The following is a 20,760-nucleotide window of genomic DNA, read 5'->3' as shown; positions in this document are numbered from 1 at the left end:
TTCATAGATTCACATGCGACCCACCCACCTCCCCATAGAGTCTCTCCTCCTTTACTTGACTATTACGTCACTCTCGTGCTAGAAAATCTGAGGTTCTGAGTCTCTGGGGAGAGGGTTCTAGAGGGTGCTGATTGGCTGGAGTTTGGACTATATCTAATGAATTGGACGAGCTAATAAAGTGACAGCTTTTTTCCTATTGATTGCTATGTTACAATACTACCTATGTATTTTTTTAAGCTATACTATTGCTATACTATGTATGTATGTATATATATATATATATAGATATATATATATATATATATATATATATATATATATATATATATATATATATATATATATTGCTATTTTATGTACTGTGGGACTCCCATTTCTACAACGGGAAATGATTCAAGCATGTGAATCTATGAAAGACACCAATACTGGAGAACCACAGTTTACAGGTAAGTAACTTTTGTTCTATATTCTCCAATGGTGCAATTGAGTGGGTACACGTGGTGAGAGTTGTTATTCACACTACTTCTTCATCCTGAAAAACGACTTGGGCTGCAAGCCTCTCCTGGACCTTCAACCCAAGAGTACCTTCATGTGGAAGAATACATTTAAAATGCTCTCATTGGCTCAGATTCTATCTGTTCTGGACCTGGGAGACTGGAGGATGTCCTCATACCAAGGTCCATGGAGTGCAGAGCCTCCAGCATTTGGTAATTTTGTGGTTTGCTATAGAACTAAATTACCGCTGCCATCCTGCTTTTATTTGTCTTTGTACTGCTGGCTGCTGCTGGGTGCAGTAGAGTGTGTGTGCAGTAGGGAGGAAAGTTGTTGAATTTCTCTCTTGCCTGCTACATGCAAGTCTTTGGCAGGTACAGAGATCGAAGCAAGGTCTTAAAGGGCTAGGGTGTCGGCCTCCCTCTCACCTCCAACAAGATAGAGGTCAAAATACTCATGCTGATTGGGATGTCTTTTTTTTATTGAGTTTTTCTGCAGCATAAAACATAATACCTGTGACAACAAGCGATACTGCACAGTTGTGGCTTTAACTCATTACTCATATAAGTTGAAGGGGATCTCCAGAGTTTGCGCACTAACTCGTGGGCGAACTCAGTGTCACGTACTGCAGCATCTTAAATATAACCTTGTCAGCTTACATAGCAACATTATAGTCAATAGCGAGCAATCGGAGCACATTTATGAAACAGTTGTGTGAGGAGATACACGTGTCACAAATATAAACAGAACAAATAACAAACAAACTCAAATTAAAAGAAATTACGTCCATGTTCCCAATTGACTCAATACATCAATGCTAGTACCCCTAACATGTGTGCCAGTATCACTATTATAGTCGACAGCATCTCCTGCTGTCAATGTCAAAATATCCACGATCCCCTTGAAGTATGTATGAACAATTTCTTGTAAATTAATGCAGTAAAGTGTCTGGTATCACTCATGTACAACCAGAGTGACTCATCTCTCTAGGGTGGGTGTATATCCCACTTCGCCTCCACCTCTTCTAGATATGCTTCCTACTGCGAGAACCGCTCCCCTCCATCTCCTCTACCGGATGGGTGTGATAATACAGTAATCTCTGCATGCGTTGATCTTAAGATGTCTTTCCACCAGTCTCGAGTCGAGTGTGCAACCGCTGGTATCATGGCAATAGGCCTTTTCACTAAAATAAGGGCTAAGTCAAAGAAGGAGTATACGTGTTGGAGTGGCTTTGGGCAGGTCATTTGGCCAAAAAGACAGGTCTGTGGCTCTTTAGGTATGGGCCTCCCTGGTACCTCAGTCAAAAGCTCAAGAACATCGTTCCTGAACAGGCCAATCACAGAGCAGTGCCACACCCTATGTTAAAAATCTGCATCATTGTCGTTACATCTAAGGCAGCGAGAGGATGCTTCCAGATACATGTGACTTATCTGTTTCGGTGTAAAGTAGGTATGATAAATGTAATTACATTGAGTATACCGAAACGTAGAGCTTCTAGAGGTACGTTTAAAATTGCCCAGAGATTGAGTTTTGTTAAATTCTGTCCCCAGGCGTTGTTCCCACCAATCCTTCAAAAACCTTGTCTTTTACCCTGTTGTATGTATCAGTACTGAGAATAGGTAGGCAGTCACTTGCCTAACTGTCCTACGTGTCAGTACAACTTGAAGTGGTTGTGAGGGAATGGATTCCCCCCGCCTTCCTCCCCCCCCCCCCCCCGCTTAACCCCCACAGTGTTCCAAGTAATGTTCACTTGCCATACCAATGCTCCATGTAGCATAAATTGACCAGGTTTATTAAAATATCTACTTGTCCATGGGACAGGGTGCTTCATAAAACTACTTGTCCTGTAATAAAATCCATTTGTCCTTTTGATGTCATGTAGTTCGGCGACAAATTATGGCAGCAATCTCGTATATGAGAGCCCTGATAATAGCCTCTCTGATTATGCCAGAGCTCATACCATAGTAGAGTTTAAATACTAGCAATTCTCTGGTTTTGCCACTTCTCCACAGATCTACATACTGGGGCTGGAGGTAGCGATAAGCAATAGTTCCCCATTGTTTGAATGCTGTTTTTAGTCTGTGCAAACCAACTATCTTGCATGTTTTGGGAGTTTTAATCTGCTTTTCTCCAATATTTTCCCATATAGAGAAAGGTTGGAAATTTGCTCCTGACAAGGGCAGAGGTAAAACTTCTTCCAGGGTTGGGGAAAAAAGTGGTGAATGGGAAAGTGAACTTGTTACCGCGCAACAGATTTTCGCATGAGGAAATTTACACGTGATTATTTACCAGTGCTAAAATGCAGTTCACAAATATTTTCTAAGAGTACAATTTCCTGACCAACTTCTCTAAATTCTTGTGAATTCATTAAAGCCGTAAATCTGTACTAATGCAAGGACATATACCATGGGTGAACTTTTGTGACTTTCTTTCAAAATTGGGCCCCTATTTAGGTCTGCCATTTTAACAGCTGGCTTGACTGTGAGTGACAGCATTCTGCTCTTTCACAGGAAGCATATTGGCTGTAAAGTAGTTTTGTTCAGTGACAGGAACTACTGTGGCAATGTTTTGACTTTTGAGACCAAAAATATTTTTGCTATTTCCAATGTTTGTTATAATGATGATTGCCCGGCAGCTTCCACAACAATAAAGTTTTACAAAACCCACGTCAAAACAAGGCACGCATTTACATAACCACAGGCCTGACCAACAGTCATACCTATTGACTTTGCCAATACTTGTTTATTTTCATGTTCTCTATAATTTTGTTGCAACTGGTTACACTGATTTTCCATTATGACTATTCTTGGGAAATACTAGCATGCATCAACACATTTTGTTAAACGATGCTTCAAAGAAATGGTACCTAAAATTACCTAAAAATACCCATGCGGAGCCTGCCACACAATGCAGGGATGTTTAGCCCCACTTGCCCATAGCAAAGTGCCACGGGGGACACGTGCCTTGCTAGGGCCCCAAAAAAGCCTTTCTGCCAGCCTTTTCACGTTAGAAGAAGCGACATAAAATGGCTGGTAGAACAGTGGATCCTAATCCCCACGGCAGTGCCTGAGAAGGCGCACTGCCTCCATTGTGGGTAATGCAATGGGCCGATGGGCTCCTTGAGCCTGTCCGAAGCTGTCATCGGTCCCTGGAGCAATGCGGTCCGAACCATTGCATCGTAATGCGGCTGTCTAACAGGGGACATAGATGTCGCTGGGACTGACAACGACGGCATGTCTGTCCCACTCACATCATAAGGAGGCCCTATATCTCCTGGGTGTCATAAATGTCTGCCTCTATACCCTTGGCCCAGTCCATAACTCTGAAGAGGCAGTGCAAATGTAGGAATGTGTTCCTGCCCAGGAGGAATCCATTCTGGCCACGATGTATTAAGCTCTGTTCCATGGGATTAGTCTGTTGGTGAGTACCTTCTCCAGTATTTTGTAGTCTAGATTCTCTACTGACAACAGCCTATATGAGCCCAACAGGAGGTGGCTCTCCCAGATTTAGGAACGGCAGTTATTAGAGCATCCTGCATGGAGGATGGCATATCCCAGTCGTTGTGACTTCTCATATACCTGTAACAGACAGAGTGCCAGCATGGCACTGTAAGTGGCACACAATTCTACCAGGAAGCCATCTGGACCGGAGTTTTAGCCCTGGCTATTTGAGCAATGGCCAGTCATAGTTCCTGTAGGTGAATTGGTTCATCTAGCTCTGAGTGCTATGTAGTGTTCAGTACCAGTAGTGTGACATGGTCTAGGTTGTGCTGTATCTCCTCTGTTGTCAGTTCCCATGGTAGACCATATAGTTAGTCATAGTTTTTAAAGACCGCATTTATCTCACTTAGTACGTCCACAATCTGTCCCCGGCCATCCTGTATATAGCTCCTATCAAAGTTCTGGGGATCTCTGATCTGAGCAGCCAGGCAAGCACGCGACCCGCCTTATCTCCCTCGGCATGTTGCTTGGCAGTATATTCTTTGAATTCGAGAGTACCCAAGCGGGTTAGCAGTGCACGATATTCGACTCTCATTTGTGCCAGTGATTCTCGCACCTGCTCCTATAAGATGGAATTGATTGCACTGTTGCGTATGCAGCCTTCCAGTCTACCTACCTCACACCTCGGGGTCCGTTTTACCCCATGGTCAGTGTGAATGTAGTGCCCTCCATCTCCACTTTAAACGCATCCCAAACAACTAGTCCATTGGAAGGAGTCCTGGCATTATGTGCAAAGTTTATGTTCTGCCATCTTGTCCCTAAGCACTGGATCTTATAAAAGCCCTGGTGGGAGTCGTCATGTCGGTATTCAGGCCGGTGCGCAACCACCCATAGCAGCGTTAGATTAAAGGGGTTATGATCTGACAGAGTACCCCCGAAGTATCCCAAACTACAAACTCTCATCGGTGCCTCCACATTGAAGTAAAACAAATCTATTCATGTGTGTAGTTAATGCACCCCTGAGTAGAATAAATACTCTCCATCTACTGGATGCAGGGCACTCCACATTTCTGTTTCCAGGGAATACGTCTCCCACTGGACCAGATGTCATGTTGCAAATAGGGACTGTGCTCCCGGCAGGGGTGGGGTTGATCTATCTAAGTCCACCTCGAAAACACTATTAAAGTCGGCACCCCATATACATGGGTAATGCAGACTAGAGTAAGGGTGGTTAAAAAATCTGCTAGATTAGCATTTGGGGCATGTACTGCAATTACAGAGAGCATTTCTCCATCCAGGAGACCCCCAGTATCACAAATCAGCTCGCCCTGTCTATCTTAGTACGTGAAGCAGTGAAAGGAACTCCAGGCAGAACCCAAATAAGGACACTCTGGCATAATTAGAATATGAAGCCCCCTCTACTGTGCCTCATCATTTCTTGCGCATTTTACACAGCTCAGTTGGCAGACGCGTGTTTTCTGCAGGCGGACAATACAAACATTCCGACGTTTGAGGTATGAGGTATGCATGTATTCTATTTCTCTTGGTGGGTGTGGCCATGCCCCGAATGTTCCAGGTGAAAATATTGTACCCACGTGATGGCATCCTAAGTCGTTCAGTCATCAGAGAAGTAGAGGCAAAAAGAGTGCCATCTAATCTAGTTACACCACATGTGTCGGAAACTATTGCTCTGAAATATGGAAGCTTGAGTATTTGGGTCAGTGACTATAAAACACCCAACTCCCCAGACCAGGTCCAGGTTTTGAAAACTACCTTGCCAACGAACTAGCATCATGAAAGTGTGCCTTCATGCATTTTCCATCCCGGTGTGTGGAGGGACCCATTCACACAGGTATGTGTGAAATTGAGCTCTTGTGAGATCTCCCATTGCATTAACGAGTAAACTTATGTACCACTCCTCCCCCCTGTGTAAGTATGTCTGAACATGTCTGCAGCTATATTGAACCCACACCCTCACTTACGCCCATACTTAAACGTAGTAAGGATACAAAAGGAAAGAGTCAGTGCGCCAAGTCTGACATCGGGGTGATGTCTGGCTCCTGTCATAGTTCCAGTTCAGTCTCAGCCAGGTCGTCTGTGTCCTGCCCATCATGGGAATTTGTGTCGTTCTGCAACAGGCCCATGACCAGACCATACTGCTATTCAATCTCTTCTATCACCTTGGCTCATTCTTTTGCTGTCTGTTCCCCAGATGGGAGACTCAGCAGTTTCCGTCGGTCCTTCGCTGCCACCTCTGGGGTTGCCAGAAGCCCTTCTGCATTCCCTTGTCTGGTATAGCTGTCTTTCCTCTAGATTCTAGCCCTGAGCGCACCTCTGCAGGTTTTGTAAAGAGATGTGTACAATCTTCTTTAATGATCTTCTGTTTAACTGGATATAGTAAGGAGTAACGAAGGTTCAGTTGGCACAAACAATGTTTTATTGTGAGGAATTAAGCTATTGTCCCTGCACCTCCAACGTATCGTCTGGGAATATATTCACAGCGTAGTTCTCCACAGTCTATGGTCCTTTACTTCTGGAGGTCCATAGTATGTGCCTTGACACCTACAGTAAGATAGACACGCCACCACTGGCGTGGAGTGGGGTGGACCCGGCGCCAAGGCATAGCCCAGGACCCTGTCTGCCGGTTCTACTGAAATCAGTGTTGACTGCTTACCAGCTAGTACCATGTCAACAAGCAATTTCTTAAGGCACAACTCCATGATTTGACCCTCTATGCGCTCTGGTAATCAAATAATAAGAATGTTATTCCTACATGATCTACCTTCTGCCTCGGCAACTTTTAGTTTCAACAAGTCAACTTCGTTTTGCAAGTCCTGTACTTTGGTTTGCATCTCTTTTATGGTTGGGCGCATCACAGCAAGCATTGATTCACGTATTTTGAACCTGTCCGCCAATTTCCTGTGGTCCGTTTGTTGCAGACTCAGGTCTGTGGCCATAGCGTTAATTTTAGGTTCCAGTGTAGCCTTAACATCGTGGATAGACTGTAAAATGGCCTCAGATTCATTTGAGTGGCCGCACAGGCTGGTTGCCATGGTCTCAGCATGTCCACTTGGCAGCAAGCGTGGATCTGTATGGTCGCCCTGGTCAATGGCCTTTGAGCCATGGGGCTTCCCTATCCCCAACAATGTGGCAGGGTAAGCAGAGTGTATAGGGTCGGTGTGCGCTGTTTCTCACACACCTGTTCAGAGCACCAATGTTGGCAACGGTATAGTCTTTGTGTGGCAATGGCTCAATCTCATGACAGAGGCCGCCGGGCCCTCTTACAACACAGTGGGTGGTCAGTTGGCTCTATGTAGCAGTGGTTTAGGCCAATACAGTATATGGAATTACTGGTGGTTAGAGTGGGGCCCAAGTGTTCATGGCAGTACTACGACTTCTCCCCAGAAGTGCTGAAGCAGCGTTTCCACCGTCGCAAGCCCCCAAAGACTCGCACTGGGAAAAGCAGAACCTATGACACAGCCCCCAGGCCAGGCAGATGCACTGGTGTCTGTTGGTGCGCATCCATTCAAGAGTAGTCACAGATGCATACCGACAGGTAAGAGTCCACCAAAGCAGTCCCTTCGCAACAGCTGCAGGTAGTCCCTTCGCAACAGCTGCAGGCAGTGCTTCCTGTCTCCACCGTATCTCTAGCAAGGGTCTGTCTCGGGGAGCATCTTTGGCGCTTGGCCTGGTCGCATCTTTGGCTCAGCCATGCCACTTCTAGTCAGCGTTCAGTCGCACCCTAGGCCACAGCCCCATATGGGTAGGTGCCTTGTTTTCCGTTGGTCCGCACCCACCCTCGCACAACCACAGGCACAGGCCAGCAGTGGAAAATATGTCCGCCCAAGTGGTTCCCTTGGCACGGTTGCAGGCAGTGCTCCCCTTATCTCGCCCACGTCTATAGGCGGTTGTGTCTTTTTGTGCAACTGCACCTCTCTCAGTCTGCGGGCAGCCGCAACCAAATATAAGCTGGTGCGTCTTGTTTTTCAGGGCAGCACCCGCCCTCGAGCACTTACAGGAACGGGCTGGCAGGAAATGAGTATGCCCCAGAGGCTCCTACATCATGGCCAATCATGCCAAGTACCACGCATTAGGCATTAGACTTACGCATTTCAATGTGGTGCTCAGCATCACAGCACTGAAATACAATATCATACATAGTAAGGCATAGCACCGCAGCTGTCCCTGAAGCGATGTCTAAAACTTATATATTGGAATGTGGCAGCTGGCAGCGCGCCGCCTGTGGCACGCGCGCTGCTCCCGCAGGCTTGGGGCTCCCAGGTGTGCTAGTAGGCTGCTAGAAGGCTCACTGCCGCAATGTATCTCGAAATTCACTGATTCCGTGGCACGGCTCTCAGTCTGACCTCGCGTCACATCAGCCCAGTCAGCTTGTGAGATACAAGTCTTGCGCTGCGGGGGACATCATGTCCTGCTGCTGGTGCAGGAGTTTGTTTTTGGAGGGCAGCTGGATACTGGTTTGCAGCAATCATGGCGCTTGCAGCGCTGCCTTCTGCTCGCACATGTCGCCGCGTGCTGTCAGCTGTTATATTAAACTATGACCCCTGTTCCTCCGCCCAAGCTTGTGTACAGTGGGCATAAAATTATGGATTAGAATGCAGCTCAAGTAATTTACCTGTGGCTGAGACTATTTCACCCAAAACCTTTTTGTTACTGTCCAACTGTACTCACATTACATCTCCCTATATGGCCCCAGAGCCTGGCATGTATGCACAGACGTCACCCAAAGATTACACTGACGCATTCGTTATGGGTGAAGAACTGCTGCAGGTTTATTTCATACAACATAAGTATGACGATAGAGTGGGTTATCTTACGGGACATGCTCTAATGCCCGATCCCGCGGGCTCCGTACGCACAAACCGGGCGCGACCTATGGGCCCAAACCTAATTTCCCCCCAACCGCGTCACCGAATGAAACCGCCCGCAATTCTGCTCCTGCTCCGCTCACCCCCCCCCCACGGCAACGCAAACGCTGGCCGTGCGCACGCAGCCCAATGCACTCCCGCCATTGTAGTACTGGAGGAGGTTTTGGGGGGGGGGGGAGGAGGCCCCGGACCCACGCACGAGCCTAACGGCTCTCATCGCACAATCGCGCTAACTCCATGGCAGACCTCACCAGTAGGTGTGTCCTGTTTGGGATTGCTTGAACGCACAGCGCGTAACTAGATTTGCCGGAGATAAAAGATATCGGGATGCCGGGGCTGGAAACTCCCAAATCAAACCGCACCGGCCCTAACGCTACAAACCAAGGGCTCGGACAGCCCGTATACATACCGGGACGGTGATCGGCCCCCCCAACCCCTGGCGGTGTTGTTTCAAATAATTACACCTTATATGGTGGCGCGGTGCACGCTAACAGTTATAGCCACGAGGGGCCGGGGGGTGGGGGGTCGCAGCGCGCGACTCCCAGGCGTGCAATTCCATCGAGCGACTCAGCAGACCCCACGCGGCAGGCACTGCCGGGGCGATGCCCCCACTACGCAAACATCCCATTCCCACATTCCGGACGGCCCTGCGTCCTACTAGCGCTCTAAATCGCGCCTTTACCCGCAAGCCCGCCACGCTCATTCTTCCCGCCACGAAACCGGCCTAAGACAGCCGCAGCGTCTTACCGACGCGCAGGACCCCACTTGCGCCCCCTCCCACCCGTGGCCATCCGAGCCACAGGGCCCCGTCAACCTGGTACTGCCCAGGGACAGGGCCGGGGTGGGAGGGGTTGTGCAAGACTCACCGTTGGTCGTTTCTCTAAAATCGACGGAGGGGCCCGAATCGTGGCGCGTGGCAAGGACGAGGCCGCTGGTGTCCGAGGCCGCGACTGGAGAAACGACGAGGTGACAAAATTCGCGCAGCCAGGAGTGTACGTAGAAAGCAGAGGGCGATCTACGGGGGCGGGAGGCTTAAATAGGGCCTGGCCCCGCCCAGCCCAGTGGCCCGCCTCCCCCAGCAATGCCTATTGGGGCCTCCCCTCCCCAAGGCGCGGCCTCTCGAGAGAGATGGACGGGGGGGGGAGGGGGAGGCTCCGACGGGTGGCCACTAGAGAGCTGCCCTGCTGATGTCCCCCTGCGTGGGACGCGGGCAGCGGCATTCTTTCTCTGCTGCTCGTCTCACTGCCAGGCACAGACCCGTCCAGGTGTGTTCCCATCTGTAGGGTTCCAGGTCTGGCTGTTTGGACTGGGCTGTTCCCAATGGGAAAGAACCACGGCTGCTTTGTAAATGGCTGGACTCTTTGTAGCATGGGCAAACAATGATGGACTGGAATACAGCCCTAGTAATTGCCAGTGGTTGAGATTAACTCAAGCATTCTCCACCCAGCCTCGGTTAACCCCCTGCCGCCAATGTCTTGTCGTAGGGAATAATACCATGGTCTAGGATACTTATTTACAGGCTATATTCACAGAGCTCATTTTCTGTACGTCTTACATGGCCGCCCTCTTAGCCACGCCCCCCGATGGGACTTTTTAGGAATAATGCTCATCATCGTCCTACAAAAAAAACAACATCTTTTTCTATTTCCTTCAAGTATGGTGAAAGTATTACATTTTTAAACTTGCCCATTCTCTGGAAGCCTAACGGGTAATTTTAGGCATTTTTAAAAGTTGTATGACATGTCAGGAAGTATCAGGAAGACTCTATTTAGCCCTCCTTCATAATCATGATGGATTCTGGCATTTAAAAGGGTGCAAATGTACTATTTCATTTAAAGCAGCCCCGCAACCAAAATTGCTGTGCTATGTTGTATGAAAGGGAGCGAGCAGGACTGCCCATATCTTCTAAGATATGGTGCTGCTGCTCTCTTCCCGGGTGTTGACGCGCAACTTAGCTGACATGCACTATGCAAACATCTTTGAAACGTATTGCAAAGAGGAGCTTGTATGTTTGTATGTTTGTGTGGGTGTATTTTAGGTTTTGTTCTATTACAAAACACTATGCTTAGACTAACTTTAAAACTGTTTTGATTTTGTATGTGTGCTGTTAAAACGTTTCTCCTACTTTGTGCATACCCCAAAGAGGAGCATTTTTTGGTGCAAAGCCCTGTCTACAAATGATAGTAGATAGAGCTTGGCCTCCGAAACAATGGGTGGTAGCATGGGAATGCACATGTACCACCAGTGAGATGCAACCTAGACGCAAAGCAGTGCAAACGAATGCTTATATCAAATTTGCATTACTTTTAGGCAGCTTTCCAGCTCAAAACACATTTTGTATTGGAAAGTAAATCCCAAATCAACAGTGTGTGCCAGTTTGCATCACTCCTGGTGATGGCACTGGTGCAGAGTGATGATACATGTGGTCCTCAGAGTTTCTTTTCTTTCACACTCCCTGCGGACAAAGTCATGCTCGCACTAAGATTTAGTGGCATACAGCAGACTGGGAATGTGAAGTAATCCTAGAAAAGGTTTAAAAGATTGCTATTTTATCCCGAAGTGGGAGGCAACATGAAGGGCAGGTAAGGACTCAACATGGACAACGGACTGTGATGTGGCCATCGGTGTTTGTGCTGTATCACTTTTTTTGTATGAAACGTGGGGCAACAAGGACAATGGAGGAAGGGTTGATGGGGGGAAACAGACAACGGAAGGTGGGAGAGAGCTACTGGGACAGCAAACTGACTGCAGAGGATCAGCGGGTGGGAGGAAATCGGGGGGGGGGGGCGGGAGTACACAAGGAGACAGCTGAAACGCATGCACTCTCGTACAGTCTGTTTTTTATAGATTCTTTTTTATTAAGCAAGTCAAACACCAAAACAATACACATACAGTGTCCACTCATATTGCAGGAAACCAGTATCCCCCCTGCTCTGACGTGCCAACAGCAATACACAAAGGATCTCATCCCCGAGGAGCCCCCTCCCCTCACAAACACATTTTGTTCCTTAGTGGCTACAGATTCATGGCCTATCCCGTGTGGCATTCCAGGACCGACAGATTCGTTCCCATTTTTTCCGGCACCTTAGGCTATTGTAAATGTGCTGTTCCATCACAGGACACCAGTCCATGACCACTTTCCATGGTTCAAAGTCTGAGGGGAGGGGGGTCGGCCCCAGTTAGAGATCAGCACCCTGTCACTAACAGTTGTTTTGCGCTCTTTGTCTGAGGGAAGTTGAATGGATAAGACAAGAAACTTTAGTCAGCATGCAGGGATGATGTTTATATGTGGCTCCACATTGTCTTTTCTGGGGAAGTGTGGAGACTCACAACACCACCTATCAGCGTGCGGGAAAATTCTCCGGAGCCCGTCTGGCACCTAGTGGGATATTCGAAAGCTGAGGAATATGCGGATAGATAGAGTATTCATCAGAAAGAGTGTTACCAAAGGTAAGTAACTTGTTCTTAAGTTCAAAGGCTGTATGCACATAAAGATCAAGACATTGAGTTTTTCCTAAGCATAGACTGGTGGTGTAGGAGTTACCTACATTCCAGTGGTTTAATTTTCTTTCACCATGGAGTGCATTTTGCCAAGTTTGATGTTATATTCACTGTCATTTGTTAAAATCAGTTTTCTGTTTTGCTTGTATTGCTCATTATTGAAGCTGAGAATTTTCCTCGTGTATATTATTCCGAGGGTCCCTGAAGTGGATTTCTTCCCTAGTATATAGTGTTAACCAGAGTTTACTTGTATGGTATTACTGCAGAAATAAAAGTTTGTTTATACTTTATTCCTTCTGTGAATAGATTGGTCTTCATGTGCCCCTAGATCCTAAGATTTAATGGATTAGTGGGTTACCCTTCCAACCCATAGCACACAAACACTAGGTAGGGTGGAACCCCGCCAAGTATATACTGCTGAGATTTCCATACGTTATTACCCCAAAGGTATTAGCCACTTTTGTTATAGGATTTAGAAGGTGACCTCATTCAGTAGTGACAAAGGTTTTACGTCCTAAATCATACTGATCCACTTCTCCTTGGAGAGTGGGTGAAGATCTACTTCTGTGTCCAACACCCTGTTGAGGCCAGGTAACGGGTACATAACCACTATAGAACTCTAGAGATAGCTCTGCTGCCTCCCTGCTTTCCCACAATGAATCTTGGTTTTGAAGAGCTTCCTGGCACCTGTGAGTTCCAATACTGAAGTGGTGTTCTCAGCACCCAATGCTTCTGCCACATCCCACATCCCACCATCCAACACCCTCACTCAAACAAGCCCAGTCCAAGTAACCCTTCTGCTGAAACCAGAAGCCCAGGAGTCACCCACTGCTTACTTCTCAAGTAACATCGTGAATTCCAATATTAGATCCATGGTGTGCATTAGACACCTTCACTTCTCTCCTCCCAAGTTCATGGTATACTCCTTTTTCCATCTCGAGATACATCTTGATTTCCTGCTTGACTTCACTTATTATAGCTCAAACTACCAGTGTATTAAATCTTGGCATCCATATGATCCAAAACATTGCAGTCAGACTGGTAGCAGACACCAGTTGGGTAGCTCTGCTGCTTCAAACCTGAAAGTCACAGGTTCCAAGAATTGTGAATGTATGCCAGGTTCATAGAGCTCAGCCTCCACTGCAATCACCTTGTTGCCGATCCACTTAATTTGAGAGACCTCATTGAAGGTTATCTTCAGCAAGTTTGCCAGATTCCTTGTCTTACCGGTCTCACAGTCTTCCATTTTGTGACTGCATTCCACTGCCTCATCACCACTCGGCAGATAAATAATTTGCAGTGTACCCCACTATAATGCATGGTAAACTTGCCCTATTCAGGAGAATTGAAGCCATGCTATTTATGTAATTGTTCTTTTTGCGTTGTCTCATGTTTCTTTGTACTGTCTGCTTGCAGGTCTTGAGCACTGAAGAGGACTGGTGTCAAGTCGAGCTACGGGGCAATTATGGCAGTGCCCCTAAGACATACATCGAAATACACATACCTACGTGAGTACATCCAGTTTCCTACAAACTATCCTACTAGGGTGGTTGAAATATTTCCAGTGAATAAGTTAATGGTGCAGTTCACTCTGAAAGGGCTCACATAGCCTTGGGCTTCTTAAGCAAGGAGGGCACAGTGCCCCTGTTCACAAGGGCTAGTTATAGCCCCTCCTAATAGGAAGGGGGGGCTATCTGGGTTCTAAGTCACTGGAGACTAGCTGGTATGTGTCTGGTACTAAAGGAGGATCTAGACAAATAGTGCTTGAGTTGTGCCCATAGTTAGAGGTGGTAGAGAAGAAAAATCCCTAGAAGAGTTAAAGAGAAACGACGTGTAAGATGGTGAAAGAAAGTAACAGAAGGTGAATCAAGACCTTGCCTTCGCATTCAGCAACCTTGGCATTCCTAAGCACCAGTTGTGGGCCCCTAAGAAAAACGTTGAGTCTCTGCCCTTATTTTTTTTGTTTTATAAATTAAGCATTGAGGCATTGTTCGGCATATGAAGCAGGTTGCTCAGTTCAGGGTTTTATAAATAGGGGAGCACCAAAGTTTGGGATCATTAAGGACAGATTTGTTCAGTCAGTTGCATTAGTAAAAAGAGGTAGTGTCAATTTAGTCTTTTTGTAGCTAAACAGTAGTGAAACTGGCAATTTAAGTTATCCTCAAAATATTGGATGCAAGAAGAGTGGCAATGTAACTTTTTTTATGAAACTGTTAGAAATATATCTTTTGATACGGATGCAGTCAATGTGAAGGGTACTGTGAAGATTAAGTCATACATAAAATCAAAGCACTCTCAAGCGAATTTGAACAGGAACTATTATTTCCAGACAGTACAGACTATTTAACAAACACAGTTCTTTATTTATTTTAACATATATGTAAAAGTTGAATTTACAAATACACATGGTTATTACATATGGTTGTCAGACTTATAGTCTTCAGAAAAAACACAGCCAACATGCGTTTCGTCACTTCGGGACTTTTTCAAGGCTGCAGAATATTTACACAAGGAGAATTAGACAAAGCATAAGCAATGAATGTCAAAAACAGACACAATAGAAAAATGTAAAGGCAGATAGAATGATGGCCCAAACCTTTGTGAAAAAGATACCATAATAGGTGCGCAAGGCCAAAGAATTCTTGAAAAACTGAAGAAGTGAAAAGTGCTATATACGATGAAGCGCAATTTTGTGGGCAGCTGAGATACTTCAAAGGAGAACCAGACACCTGTTTACCATGACAAAAAGACTCTCAAAGGGGAACCGTCACCCAAATATCTGAAGAATCCATAGGTTGATAAGAAGGGAAGATTATAAAGTGTGTATCTCAACTCAACACAAAATTGCACTTCATCGTATACAGCACTTTTCACTTTTTTATTTTCAAGAATTCTTTGGCTTTGAACACCTATTATGGTATGTTTTTCACAAAGTTTTGGGCCATCATTCTATCTGCCTTTACATTTTGTATTGTATGACAATCATATGTAATAGCCACATGGATTCGTAAATTAGACTTTTACATATGTGTTAAAATAAATAAGGGACTGTGTTTGTTAAAAAGTCCTTACTGAATAGACATTATACTTCCTGTTCAAATACGCTTGAGAGCGCTTTGGTTTTATGTGTACAAACAACAGTTGATGGACAGAATGCAGAACAATGTCATACATTCACCCCAGTACAGAGATCTGGGCCTAAATCCATCGTTCTTTTGCTCACCATGCCATTCCAGTTTGAACCCAGCCATATGCAAATCAACCTTGACCCTGTGCCTCATGGGAGCAGTCCAGTCTGAACTGCCAAGCCAGGTCTTCCCTGGACTGGAAACAAGCCTCCTAGGACCGGTTTCAGGGTTTCACCCCTCTTCAGCCAGGATAGCTTGATTCCAGTGGCATGGAGAGCACGGGACTCGCGTCTGAGCAAACCCGTCCCACTCGGGGTGACAAATGCAAAAACAACCGTTGATGGACAGAATGCAGAACAATGTCATATATTCAACCCAGTACAGATATCTGGGCCTAAATCCATCGTTCTTTTGCTCACCATGCCATTCTAGTTTGAATCCGTCCATCAATTGTATGTCTTTTGCTTTCTCGCCCTAAGTGCGCCAGGTATGCTCAGACGTGAGTCCTGGGCTCACTTTGCCACTGAAATCAAGCTATCCTGGCTGAAGAGGGGTGAAACCCCGAAACCGGTCCTAGTGTTAAATGGTAGCGGCAGTCGTAGTCGATAACCTTTCAAGTATTGCCCGGCGGTAATCGCCTCTTATACCATTCGATGCTAAACCAACAAAGAGGCAGGCGCCGGAGACTGGAAGGCAGGAAACAAAGTTTTATTCCGTCGGAGTGGAACACATCAGATCAGACAGCGAGGTATCGTCACAAGGTGCTCTAACTGCATCTCTGAGGCCTGGCCTCTTATACACAGGTTTATAACTTTATTGCAGGTTTATCATACATGGCACATTCTTGAGATCGCTTTGATACATGAAAGAACATCCTCAGAATCCCCACTTCAAGCTCGTTCCCACACATATCTACAGTGGAAGTCCCCACCCCACCCACAGTAGGAGATGGCTATCACACAGCTGGACATTCCGCCAATTCCCGGGGGTGTGTGCGACCGGTCGGGTCTCAGGGGGTGGGGGGGCCTTGATCTACTGTAATCCCTTTGATGTGGGGTGTTTCCCTTACAGTAGGGGCAATAAACTGTATCCGCAGGGCTAGGTGATGGCCTGGGATCGGTTCGGACAATTGGGCGCAGAGGAAGGGGGTTATCAAAGAGATGCATGACCATGTATGGGATGTCGGTCAGGCGTGGGATGTGGTTCCATGGCAGGGTCGCGCAGAAGGAGAGGGTTTATGGCCCGTGTATGAGAGAGCGGGGGTGGCCAGCGCGCGGGGGAATGCTCGCAGCGCCAGGGGGACGCGCTGGCGATCGGCAATGAGCAGAGACCAGGGTGCCTAAAATGGCTGCCGTGCACTTTCCAGTGTGTCGCGCTGGGGAGAGACAAGATGGCGCAGATAATGTTCAGTTCGCGAGCTAAATTTCCACAGTCCTCCCTTTAACATATCTCGCCAGCTTGTTTAGTTCGGATCTATCCCCATAATACTACGAACTTCCACCTCATACAAAGCTTTCATTCGCTCCGCTTCAAAGTTCAAAGTCTTAGGGCAGATGCAGTTCATAAAAAGCGAACATAAAGGTGGCAGACACTGAATCCCCAAGCAACATCCACATAGTATCACAATTGGTATTAGGATAAATGAAAACAGCCTCCATCCCCAACTTCTAATAGTGTCCCAAAACCAACTTCCCAGTGACCATTCTTCTTGCTCCTGATGAACCTCTGCGGAAAGTCTGTGGATGTGTTCAATTGCTTTGTAGACTGAGGGTGAGTTATCCGGTATGTAGGTACAACAGCTGGACCCAATGATGCGGCATGCTCCTCCACGATCAGCCAGAACCACATCTAGAACGAGGCGGTTCTGAAGAGCCACCAGGCGGACGGCCTGAAGCTCGGCGGTGTTGTTGACGAGGATGCCAGCCGTAATGTTCATCGCCGTTTCGACTGCCTGAGTTAAGTGGCGGATGGCACGGCTGTTTGCCATTGGACCCCAGAGTGGAACAAGTCCTTTTACTGCGTCCATGAACTGTGCTCCGGTGGAGTCGGCTTGCACAATGTCTTTGGCACGTTTCTGTCGGTGATGGTTTGCTGGAGCCACATATGTCGGAGGAAGGACAAAAGCGATGTAGCAGGTGCCTCCCCAACCTTTCGGAAGCCAGGTGTAGGCCTTAGTACCACAGACGAAGTACATATTTGGGGAGGCAACAAAAGAGGGTGGATCAACTGAGTCCAATGTTCGGGTGATGAGGCAGGAGCTGTGGCCCACCAGCTGCGCCCCCAGACCTTCGAGGCACACGAGTCCAGTGATGTTGATGACGGATAGGGCCACTGTTAGGGTGGCGGCCGTTCGTTTCCGGAGGTAAGAGAAGGTGGGTCTGGCTGGGTTGTTAAACACCTGCATTTCAACTCGTTCTTTGGCAGGGATGTCCATGTGAAAGGAAGTGTTTGATCTCAGAGGACAGAAGGGGGCAGAAGTTTTTCCAGTTTTGTTCAGCCAGAACCCATGGTAGAAGTGTGACACAGTTTTGCCAGAAGTGGCATTGTCCTTGTAGCTTTCCTGCAGGAGGATTAGCCAGGCGAGGCAGGAACCATGGACCGAAAAAGGTGAAGGGATGAAAGGGATAGAGTGTCCAGTGGCATGTGGTAGCAATCCACAGATCCAGCAATTAGTGGCATTGGAGGCAAGATTGTGTTGGTGGAGCAACTGCACAAAAGAGTTATTCCAGAACTCCTTACGCCTTTCTCGGCGTTGGGGTGAAAGTGAGATCAGATGGTGTTCTTTCATGGTGGTAGGTGGAACGGTGGTCAGCAATGTCTTATGGGCGGGTGCGCTCTCCTCCATGATCCAGAAGGTGACCATGAGGAGAAGGCAAAAGAGAAGGGTAATGAAAAGTGCAATAGTCTTTGAGCTGTGCATTTTGTCAGTCTTTGGGATTTTGTAGTGGATCTTTGGGCGTCCGGTTGCTTCCATCATCTTCATGTCGGATGCTTCCATCACCTTCAAGGGACTCGGTAGCGGGCAGAACCACAGACTTTGTTTAGTTTCTCTCCTGGTGGCCTTTGAGGTGGCTAGGCAACTGCTCTGAGATTTCAACTTAGTGTGTGGTCTGCTTAGCCGAAGTTCCCTCCTTTCGTCGTAGGTTATACCCATCTTTGGATGGCACAGTGGGATCGGGATATTTCGTTAATTCTAGTGTCTCTGTATCCGGGCAGTGGCTCAGGGATGGTCGGTCTTTGTCCAGAAGTTCCTCTTGGGCGGTGATGTTGTCCGTGGTCGTCAGGGTCGATGATACCTTCTTGCAGTGGTGTGCATGCAGCCAATTGCGCTTCCCCTCCATTCGAAGAGCTGTTCGGGTGGTGATCAGGACTTGCAGAGGGCCCGTCCACCGGGGCTCCAGACTCTTGGTGCGCTGGAAGTTACGCACTAAGACAAAGTCACCCGGTTGGATGTCGTGCCCGGGGCCCCTGGAAACGTCGGGAATGGCTTGCAGCACCTGCTGATGGATAACAGACAACGTTTTAGTTAGGTTGTACAAATAGTCAGACATGAGGACGTCCGGGACGTCGTGGATGGATGTTGGTTTCGGTGCAGTCCAAAGGTTCATGGGCCGCCCGAAGACGACCTCGTAGGGGGTTAAGTGGTGTTTGGTGGGGGTGGAACGCATTGATAGCAATGCTAGCGGGAGAGCGTCTGGCCATTTCAGTCCTGTGGTGGCAACTATTTGTGCTATCTTAAGCTTCAATGTGGCATTATGTCGCTCAACCAAGCCTGCAGATTGGGGATGGAAGACCGCATGGAACTTCTGTTTTACACCCAGCCCCTTTAAGATGAGTTGGATAACCTCGGCTACAAAGTGGGGGCCGTTGTCGCTCCACAAAATTCGACAAAGGCCGTACCGGGGGAAGAATTCTTTCAGTAGTACTTTTGCGGTAGTCATAGCGGTGTTGTCGCGGGTTGGGTAGGCTTCCACCCACTTGCTGAAGGCGCACACAACGACAAGTACGTACTTCAAACCTTGGCACCTTTCTAACTGGACGTAGTCCATTTGTAGGACCTCAAAGGGGTGATTGGGAACCCCAAACCCTCCCCGGGGTACAGCAGTTCCTTTCCCAGGGTTGTGTTGGAGGCAGACCAGGCATTGTTGGACCAGACGTTTGGCTGAGTCTGAGATTTTGTCGTTGTGCCAGACTTTGGAGATGAGTTCGATCATGGGAGCAGACCCTATGTGTGCGGGGGAGTGTGCCATGGTCAGCATGGGGATCAAGTATGAGTCAGGTAGCAACCATTTGCTCGAGTCTTTAGTTCGCCAGCAACCGTCATCGTCCCTCAATCCCACCCGTGCCCATTCAGTTAATTCGTGTGGTGAGCTGGCTAATTGGATGTCCCTAATCGTTTCCCTAGCATCCTTCCATTTCTCAGTTTGTGACCTGGTTACGTACATATGGGTCGTGGACCTATTCTCGGCTGTGGTTCGGGCAGTAATGTCAGCTAGTGCATTTCCCTGTCCTATAATGTCTGTCACTTTCTTGTGTGCCTGGCATTTGATCACAGCCAGCCGTGTGGGGAGGAGGACTGCTTCGGTCAGGGCAGAGACTAGATCTCCATGCAGGATGGGTGTGCCATGGGAAGTCAAGAATCCCCTCTCCTTCCAAAGGAGCCCAAAGTGGTGAACTACCCCGAAGGCGTATTGGCTGTCTGTGTAAATGTTTGCGGTTGTCCCTGCTGCCAGGATGCATGCTCGTGTGAGAGCAATCAGTTCAGCCGCCTGTGCGGATCGCTGTGTGATGCGGGCTGTCTCAACAACTGTTCGGGCTGTGGTGACTGCATAGGCAGCTGAAGTGGTGCCATCGGGGAGCTTGATGCATGAGCCATCCACCCATAGTTCTCCGTCAGGGTCCGGGAAGGCAGTATCTCGAAGGTCAACCCTACTCTTGGTCTGTTCGTCGGTGAGAGTCACGCAGTCATGTATAGGGGGCGCATTGGGGTCAGTGTCAGAGAGAGGTAGTAGGGTGGCTGGATTCAGAGTGGTGCATCGTTTCAATGTGATGTGGGGTGCAAGTAGAGTCAGTTCATAGCCAGTCAGTCGTGCGCTAGTCAGGTGTTGAGTCTTGGTCTGGTTCAGGAGGGTGTCCACCGCATGGGGTACCAATACAGTGAGGGGGTTCGAGAGCACGATCCCCTCACTTTGCCGAATAGAGACAGCAGCGGCGGCTACTGCTCGAAGGCAGGCGGGCAAAGCTCTGGCTACAGGGTCAAGAGTGGCAGAGAAGTAGGCACAAGGGCGTTGTTTAGGACCTATGGGCTGGGTT

The 20,760-nt window shown here is 47.8% G+C and overlaps 1 protein-coding gene across 2 annotated transcripts in view; it reads left to right on the top strand.

Moving 5' to 3' along the window:
* GRAP2 (GRB2 related adaptor protein 2) overlaps positions 1-20,760 on the top strand; it is a 486,852-nt gene that overhangs the window by 276,685 nt on the left and 189,407 nt on the right. For both annotated transcript variants that reach the window (XM_085601255.1, XM_085601253.1), the window contains one exon: positions 13,736-13,827. In XM_085601255.1, the coding sequence (XP_085457381.1) occupies positions 13,736-13,827 (92 nt within the window). The remainder of the gene's footprint in view (positions 1-13,735; positions 13,828-20,760) is intronic.

Source organism: Triturus cristatus, chromosome 4_2 (assembly GCF_964204655.1).
Source record: "Triturus cristatus chromosome 4_2, aTriCri1.1, whole genome shotgun sequence".
NCBI lineage: Eukaryota > Metazoa > Chordata > Amphibia > Caudata > Salamandridae > Triturus > Triturus cristatus.
Note: the sequence above shows the minus strand (reverse complement) of the source record. Positions and strands in the feature narration are given on the sequence as shown.